Source organism: Charadrius vociferus, unplaced genomic scaffold (assembly GCF_000708025.1).
Source record: "Charadrius vociferus isolate BGI_N301 unplaced genomic scaffold, ASM70802v2 scaffold770, whole genome shotgun sequence".
NCBI classification, from domain to species: Eukaryota; Metazoa; Chordata; class Aves; order Charadriiformes; family Charadriidae; genus Charadrius; species Charadrius vociferus.
Genome location: NW_009646395.1, coordinates 508,392 through 517,981, shown reverse-complemented (window position 1 = coordinate 517,981; position 9,590 = coordinate 508,392). Strand labels below are relative to the sequence as shown.

The following is a 9,590-nucleotide window of genomic DNA, read 5'->3' as shown; positions in this document are numbered from 1 at the left end:
GGGGGGGGGGCTAAGGAAAAAAGACACACAAAACAAACCAAAAAATACCGAAAGAGTTCACAGTGGGGTGAACCTTTCAGTCCTCTCTGTAGTGTTTAGTAACCACTAATCCCGCAAGATGATCATCTTTTGCTGAGCCTCTGATGGATCAGGGTTTCAAATCAAATTAAAGGGCTCTACAACTCTGGTCACCAGATTGAAGTCTCCCAGGTGGCTCATCGGATGTACTTCTGCCCATGGTACACCCCACGTTTATTGTCGAGCCACACATTTGGTTTGCTTGTTTTTCATTATTTGTCTAGAAGATCACAAGCTGTATAGTTACAGGAAATTCCTGCCGTTGCCACATGTACTCACAATCCCATTTGCTAGAATATCAGAAATTGAAAAAGAATCAGCAAAAAACCCCACAGCGTTTGTCGCTGGCCTAGGATCTCCAGCACGGCACAGTCTTGAGACAAGCTGCAGAACTATTTTATTGTATTAACTTACAATCCCTGCCACTGTTTGAGTTCTTCTGAATAACAGACATAAGCGAGTTACATAGCTATATGGACAAGAAGCGCTTTAAGCAGAAGGAGAGGTTATGCTGGTAGGAGACCAGCATATTCACTTGCCTCTGTCGGGGGAATGTGTTATTGCCGCTGTGGAGGAGGAGAGGCGCTTACTGATTGGCGATTCCATTTGCTTTGGCAGATTCATTGTAGAAGCTGAAAGTTTGTCACATGCTGCAGAGAGACGCATTGAAGATATTTGTATTCACATCACAGTGTTGATAAACTCCCCAAATTAACCTCGCATTTGTACTCCTGGCCCTTGCCACTGATCATATCACTGAATAAGGCATGAGATAAGCTCTTTCCAACTGCTGGAGGACCAGCATTTTATAAGACATGCTTTGGGATGCAACATTTCTGCTTGTGAATTTAACATTCCAGTTTTACGACAATCTATCTTTTACACTGCCACAGGCAAATCATTATATATCAGGTCTGAACGAGTGAAACTATTCTGACAGAAGATATTCAACACCGGCACAAGCAGAAAGTTACCTGAAGAAAATGAACCGCGCATGTGACAACTCTGAACTCCTCATCTCCATTCCCCCTTCCCTCTACTTTCAGTTTGGAAAAGCTGGGGTAGACCTTGGGTGTAATTCTAATACAAAAATTAACTAACTGACATTTGTGCATTCACACAATGAGAACTCACTGTTTTAACGTCTGATCTGGCACCAGCCATTTGGCTTTATCTTTTTGTGCTTGAGAATATATATATCAAAAAAAGAGGTGCTTTTTGGTACTACCCCAAGTTTTAACGTCTGATCTGGCACTAGCCATTTGGCTTTATCTTTTTGTGCTTGCGAATATATATATCAAAAAAAAGGTGCTTTTTGGTACTAGCCCAAGTGCTTTCATTTTTCTTCTGAAATACTGTTTGACAAAGTCTGTTTGAGCATACTACCTTGCCATTTATTCAACTGAATGACAGAAAAATGTCATTCAAGTATTACTACAGGGTACTAGTAGTATATGATGATCATTGCATGATGCTAAGAAGGTAAAAGCATAGATGCTTTGTCCCTTAAATTTCAGTTTTATTTCTGTCAAAACAAAAAATATTTTCAACTAGAGACATATATGTGACCCTAATTCTGCAGCCCTTAAGTTACTGCATTCCCTATTACATCCATCAAAACGTCACCCCAGTGGGGTCTGCAAGATTTGCCTCCATCTACTACAGTAAACAACATAATTGTCTTCATTTGCTTTTTTAAAAAAGCAGGTACAATGCCGGTATGCTGCAAAACATCTATTGCACATCCACATCTCTTTGTACATGAGTAACAATTAGTACAAAATTCTGAATCTGTTTGCACAGAAATAAGAGTCCTAAGAGATTTACTGTGCATTCTGCATGAGTGATAGCCAAGCCTAGCTCCTCCTTTGGGGGGAAAGAAGGAACCTAGTTCTTAAAAGCACTGAAAAGGCTACGTTACGCTTTCAAAATGCCAAGTACATTTGCAACCAAAATTAGAAATCCTATATGCAATTCTTTCTTAATTTTGGCGGACTCATCTACTTCATGATCCTTTTAGGAGAATAGTAATTAAAAAAAAAAAAAAAAGGCACAACATAAAACAACATAAAAGAAAACAAAATACGATTGCCTAAACAAAGTCAACTACTTGAGTTTGTTAAAATACCAGCTTGGCCAAGATCCACTTCAGGAGGCTGAAAACAGCATGGCTGTTTATACCAAATTTGTTTGTTCTTAAAATAATGCAGAAAAAGGCCTTTGAGATGGAAAAAGAGGACTGTTTTGATGAGCCACCATCTCTGTAACACATTTGCTCCTACTGTGCAACTGAATTTTATTTTTCTTAAACAGCATCTGCACCTGCGCATGCCCATTAGAACTTGCCATGTCAAATATATGCGTAATTATATTTACACACACACACAAACACAGAGTGCCCACAGAATTAACAGAGATGAGAATCTGAGCGGTAGAAGTCTACAGTTAGTGAGAAAACCATGAAATGCCTCTACTGTGTTGGAATGTGAGGCATGCACTGCTCCACTATGGCAAAATTAAAAGGAAATTAAAAAGACATTTGGTCCACATCACTGAAGGTAATGCTGTAAAGTACCAGACTGAAATAATAAGAAAACAGTGGTTAGGAAAGACAAGATCAGTGGATGGATTACAGTGATTAGAACAGTTATAAACGAGACACGATGGTACTGTGATTCTCTGAAATACCATTGAAGGAATCAGCAGGAGCAGTAGAGGTCACAGGGTCTGGAGTAAGGGTGTTGGCAGCTAAACCTAGAACAGGGGGTGGGGTATTTTCTGATTCACCTACACAGCAGAGAAATCAGAGCAAAAAGAGGTGAAAGAAATTACTGAATAAGTTAGGGGAGGTGGAATTAAGCATAAACTGCATCACAAAGACAAACTGGTTTCTTTCTCAAAGTATAAAAGACTTCTTTTATTATCATATAGATTTAATTTCCTGGCCTTTTTGATGGCATACTGTGAAAACTATGATGTGAAATAGTTTGCCTTTTTAGAGTTATTTACACGCTTTTTGAAAGAGAGTAACTGTCATATTTCATCATGACCCAAACACGGATATTTTTCCCCATAACAACAGTTTATTCAAACCTGGCAAATTTAAATAAATTACATGATTTAAAACAGAAAACATGTATCTTCTTGAAATAGAAAAGCGGTACATGGCTGATTATGTAATAAAAAGAATTTGTTCTGAAGCCAAATCAAAACCAGCAGCAACAAAAAGTATGTGGGGAAAAAAACCAAACTATTTTAAACTGCACATGCTGCATAGTCTCTAGAAATTCCCATGAGGTTTTTAGAAGTACCAAACAAAAACAGATCATCTTTTGCAAGGCTCAGACAGCACTCAGTCCTTTGGTGAATATTAAATTTGCTAACTGTGTGCGTGGGAAGACAATGCGGGGGAAGAGAATAAGGAAGAGAGAGCATAAATTTTAATTTCAGCATTTAGCATCCTCCCAACAGATTCTGGTTACTCTATTAAAATGATCTGCATTCCTAAAGTTAGGAGTGACCTTTCTCTCCAGAAGGTATTAGAGAGAGGAAGCTTGGCAAGCAATTACAAAGCATTTATTCACGCCCCAAGGCAGTAGCCCCTACAGTACCACCCTAACTATCAAAGGCATCATCCTTACTATCTCCACAAGCTCATGCATTTTGCACTTCAAGATCTGCAATGCAGGCAGCCTGTTTCACTTACCATCTCTCCCTCCTGAGCCTGCAGCCAGTGCTCCTCCCCACGACCATCGCTTCTGCTTCTGTTCCAGCTGCTGGCTGCGTTCAAGGGACCGACGCATCATGGCTTCTAAACGTTCCTGGTTATATTGGTACAAAACCAGAAACCAAATCTGAATTGCTGCTTTGGAGGTTTTTTTTTTTTCCTCCTTCTGAAACCATGCTAAAAACACACAGTTCCCCTGTTGCTCCACGCAATATGATTACAGGAGCTTGTTTGCAGTAAAAGAAAAAGGACTGAATAAAGAAGGTATCAGCATGCTACCTACCTCCAGATATGTGTATCCTTTGTCTGCAAGCCACTGAGGTCACTACAGAGGCCTAAGTAAATAACACAGGTTGCATCACTGCCTAGCATCTGCTCCTGCTGGTGAGGCTGCTGCTGTGCTCTGGACTTAATTTGTATAAGAATAATGCTCGACAAGCATTAACTCCTTCTTGTCTATGCAGACCTCAGGATTTTTTTTCCCATCCCTTTCTGAGCACAGCTAAATTGCTGCAATGACAGTGGCTCCTCCTAGCCACGCAGATAAATGATCACTTCAAACCCAAAGTAGGTTACTTTGCAAGATGCCCAATTTATTTATTTATTTTTACAAAACCTCCCTCCTTTCTTCCACTACGTTCCTTACAGTCTAGGCATTTAAGAGCTTCTGATTTTTTTTTTAGTACATGCCCAGATTCTGCTGTTCTGAGATTATTTTTTTTTTTCTCTCCACCCCCATGTTCTTCTCCATGGTTTGATGAGTTAGGATTTTCAGATGGGCAAGAACAAGGAGATTAATTTCCCTCCCCAAATCCTGCTCTACCTTTAACTTACAGCTACTTATGGTCACCTAATTCCCTGTCCACCACCTCCTAACTCTCACTCAAAGACCTCCACTCAGTTTTGTTCCCACCTCCTCCCTCTGCTGGATTTTCAGTGGTTTACTGTTGTGGCAATAATCTCTGTACCTTTTCTTTCCCTCCTTTCAAGCAGATAAAACCTGGTTCTTCCCCACCCACCATTCCATCACCTACCACCCTCTTCCTTTCATCCTCCCAGTACCTCATTCACATCTGGCAACTTCTTGCACCCTCACGTTTCAGCAGCTCAACCCCTACTGTGAAAGATGAGTCTACTCTTGCTGCCTCCAACTCCCGCCCCAATGGTTTTTAGCCCTTTGATCCTATTAGTATTTTTGGTCCTATTACTTATTACCTTTGCTATGCCTTTCTGGTCTAGTATAAAACTAATCTATCCACTTCAAACTCTTGAGGTGACAGGTTTCTATGCTAACATGATAGCCCCTTCAATTTCTATCAATCCCCTGCTCTTCCTCCAATACCTTTGCTAGCTCATATCAGCTGTGCTGAAAACCTCTCCTGCATCTCTTGGGCAGATTACTTTCTCTCACTGATTCATGACTTTGGTCTAGGTTTTCTATTCCCCTTCCCTGAGATATTTTACCACAAAATTTCAGTCTTCGTTCAAGCATGTCTCCTTCAGTCTCTGCACTGCTGTTGATTGAGCCTATTGTTTCTGATAGAGCTCCTTCAGCAGATCAGACCCTCACATCAGGCACCTCCAGTAACTACCATGCCTTGAACTTTTATGCACGTACTGTAAACTTTGTGTTACCTGCCTGGGGGTCTGCCTATGGTCAATGGCTTTCTACAATGCCAGATGCCCTCTCATCATCTTCTGGTTGTCTGCAATATACTTTTGTCTCTTCCATGTCTTTAAGGAGTCTCTTCTACTACCATGACTTCCAGTTATTTATTTCTGACCTCATTTTTTCCACCTCATCCAACCCTGCTACCAATGATCCATCAATTTCAACAGCAAGCCACTACCTTTTGTCTTTAAGCTCTCTTTACAGTACAAGTGACTTGCAATAAAATTAAGAATTCCATTGTATTATCCTCTATACAACAAGTGAAAAAAGGCAACTCTCACGTACCCTTTCTATCATTCTCAGCTCTCCTGTCCCTGTTACTTTTCGGCCAGGTGACCCATCCTGCTGTCACAATTTCTCCTGCCATCTCCAGGAAGATGATCTTCTGGTCATGTGTTTTGAGCTCTCACTTCAGTTCTGTCTCCCTTCTATGTCTTTAGCTCACGGTCTATTAGGTAACGTCATTCAAAGACCACTGAGAGCAGACAGCTGCTTACTCCCCCCCCCGCCCCCCGCCCCCGCCATTCCTCCCCCTTCTGTCTAGTCAGTGCCATCAGTGTCCAGGCAGGCACGCAAATGCTCACTTTGCCTCTTTCCTCCTCCTTTTTCTCCCTACAGAGCAAACACATGAAGCACCACAAAGCTCAAGCACAGCCTCTTCTGCAACAGCACAGAAAAACCCTGCAGTTTTGTCACTTCTTGTCTGTACTTCGGGTGTGAAAAGAAAGCAATCTTCCAGTCTCTGGAATCCAAAGTCACTCTCCTCTGATTTACTTCACTACAGGCTTTCCTTCTTCTCTTACCGCTTGATGATGCAATTTCCATGTTTAAAACCTGTGTGTTCTGGCTTCGCATTTCCAGTTCACACTTTTTGCCTTTAGATTCCCACCTCTCAACATTAATTTAATTCTGTTTGACTCCCTTTTCTGTACTTAATGTTTCCAAAGCCCACCTCCTATTTCAATACCAGTTCTTCTCTGCAAGTCTGTTTCTTTTAATTACTTTCTTCTACTCTGCATCTTGCCCCAGTTTACCTTTCTACCCACACTCTTCACAAACAAAAACGACCCTCCCATTAAAGCATACACTTATACAGAAACTAACTTTCCATATCTAATGAATATTGTTATATATTAATCAAAAAAGATAAGATGAAAGCAGTCAAGTTTAAATTATCTGGGTGATTTATGTTTGGTTTTTTTTTTTTATGCTGCTTGGAGCAAGGACAAGCAATATTCTTTAATTTGCAAACCACAGAATACGCTTATACCACCTACTATGAAAGCGCTGTTTTAAGAAGAAAATGCATAATGAAATAGATTAAAGAAATTAAATGATTTTTCATACGTATTTGAAAGTCCATGCTACCTACAATCTGGGGTTGAAATCTTCAATTACATGATGTGGAGAGGATTATTCATTTTCATTTCCAAAAAGCCTTTCATTAAAGCACTATAGAACATAATTATTAAACCTCATGAAACCCTGCAGATATAGCTTAGATAAAGAACAATATGAAGGCCATTTTTCACAAAGAAAAGACAGTTATTTAAAAAAACATTTTAAGTTATCACAAAAATAAAAAGCCAAAGAAAACAATAAGACACATGGAAGTATAGCATAAACACCTCATACAATAATAATTTGGACTGTGACGAAAACTAAAAAACAAGACAAAGCACTCCATCAGCAAACAATGCACAAAAAATCCTTCCTCTGTTATAGATGAAGTACCTTCTCAAAAGACATATCAAACTACCCAAGTGATCCTCATTTGGGAACTCTAACAGCGATAGAGGAAATAATCTCTGCACTAAAGATAAAGTGAGCTTCCACAAAAAACTATAATGTACAAGCTTTGCATGTAGGTTAAATTAAGAATGAGTAAAACCATAAAAAGAGAGCCATCTACTGCTAGTATCTACAATATACATGTTACTTTCCAAAATCCATAGTTATTCATCCACGGTTATTCATCCAGGTTTTCCTCAGACTAAGCAAAAGAACAAACATTTGCACTGTCTGAACTAAAACAAGCAAAAAACAAACCAAAACCAAACAAATCCACAAGCCAATAGTGAGAACCCAAGTAACTTGACTGAAGCACTTTCCTTTTTTATTTTAAATGTAAAACACAACATAGATGTGAAAACGAGGAAAAAATTCATTTTACAATTATTATGATTTAAAATAATTTGTGAGAACAATTCTAAACCAATCCACCTTATACCTACAATACAAACATCTAAAAGAGCCCCAAAACCCTCTCTTCCTCTTCACTTTATATGTTCATCAGCACTTTAAGTAGTTCACTATTTCCTGATACTATCAGTTGGTTTTACCTTTGGAGTAGGTCTTCCTCATCGCCACAAGAGTTCTGTTATTTTCTATCCAAAGAATGCATTAAAAAGCAATGCAGTATTTTTAAATTTAACCACCCTTCTGAATAGAATTCATTTCTACTCTCAATCAATTACAATTACGGGTGTGTAGAAAAGGCAAATTTATTAAGAGTCTGTGCAACAAAGAACAACATGGGACAAATGAAGGCTCTGTGTTAAAGGTACATGGGGAGCTGCAGAAGCAAGTAATGGTAAGGGGGGGAGCAGGGGATGGTCAATGTCATAGTGAGGACTAAACTCCTCCTCATGTTCACTGCCCAGCAAATTGAGAGACCACTTGCATAGCAATCTCAAACTGTAGCAAAATTTTTGTATTACTTTTGCAACTGAATACCACTCAGTATATGAATTGCTAAAAGATGTTTGGAAAGCGGTTATTATTTCCGTATGTTATAATTCAAAAAGCAATTAACTTTCAATTACAACATAATAATCTAATGGTTTTATTAAAAATGAATCTTTGACTAGATGGATGTTATTGCTCTTGTTCACACTAGCATCCTTGACGTGACCTGTACAAGTGATGTTCATGTCGTCTTATGGAATACAAGAGAAGTGGAAGAACACAGCTTCTCCAGACTTCTCGATACCCTGTGTACAGCTAGACATTTATTTGCAAGATATTTCCAAGTCACATGGAAGTTCAAAATTGGGAAAGAGAAAAAATTATTTTAACTCAATGAGGACTAGCTTTGCTTTTATCCAGTCCCAAAGCCATTGGCTACTTACTATTAAAAACAACTCTTTAATAGCTTCTGTTGAACAACAACATGCTTCTTTCCTCAAGGCTCAGGGACTGATTTTACTAAAGGAAGTTGGCAGCTTTAAAAGTAATATGGAGGGAACGGGAATGCTACTGACGACCTCTATAGATAAGAAAGGTGCAGTCAATATAGACAGGATGATTTTCAGACACATGTATTTGGTTGCTGTCTGAGGAATTGGACACACTTCCACTGTGTTCAGCAACAAGCTCCAGCTGCCCCAGAGAACTTTGCCAGAACACCTCTATTCCCATCAACGCAAACATTAAAACCACTATCTCTAATCTGGCACTATAGAGGTTTTCCCCTAAAGTAAGCAAAATAAATCAAACTTTAGCCACCTCCTCTTTGAGAAGTCCTTTGCATGCAAACCAGCCAGGCAGAGGATGTTCTGATGTAGGAAGCCAATAGGTCTCCATAGTTTGTTAAGAGCCATTCATCTCTGAAACTCTTAACAGATGCAACAACAATATTTTCTAGAGAGAGATTTACATAACCTGGTCCTATCACAAATACGCACTGTCTTCTGCTCTGTTAAAAAGCAAGGAAAAAGGACTTAAGGCAGATACAACAGGGCAACCAGTAAGGCAGACAACAAGTAAGAAAATCTCTCTACGTGGCACTGCAGACACCTGATAAGCAGGTAAAATGGGTGCTCCAGTCCCCACCCAGTGTAAACCAGTGTTAAAAGGAAAAACACTGAGGACATGCTGCAGTATACTGGTTCACTGGCCAGGGTGCACCCCTCCGCTACCCCCAGGTGTGGGAAATACTGGTTCAAAGCTCTTCCAGTAAAGGTGGCCTCAAATATCCAGAGTGTCTCATGAGCAGTGAGTAACGTGCAATGCCCAGAGAGCTGAACTTTATCACCATCCTTTCTCAGACCTCCACTGCTACTACACATATGGGGTTTGAGGGGCTTACTGGAAGAGCTGGGGCGGGGGGGG

General features: G+C 39.7%; 1 protein-coding gene across 1 annotated transcript in view; it reads right to left on the bottom strand.

Moving 5' to 3' along the window:
• MAP7D2 (MAP7 domain containing 2) overlaps window positions 1–9,590 on the bottom strand; it is a 107,167-nt gene that overhangs the window by 22,187 nt on the left and 75,390 nt on the right. The window contains exons 4-6 of the mRNA XM_009894500.1: window positions 3,785–3,899; window positions 2,767–2,865; window positions 618–728 (exon numbers count right to left, since the gene is read on the bottom strand). Of these exons, the coding sequence (XP_009892802.1) occupies window positions 618–728; window positions 2,767–2,865; window positions 3,785–3,899 (325 nt within the window). The remainder of the gene's footprint in view (window positions 1–617; window positions 729–2,766; window positions 2,866–3,784; window positions 3,900–9,590) is intronic.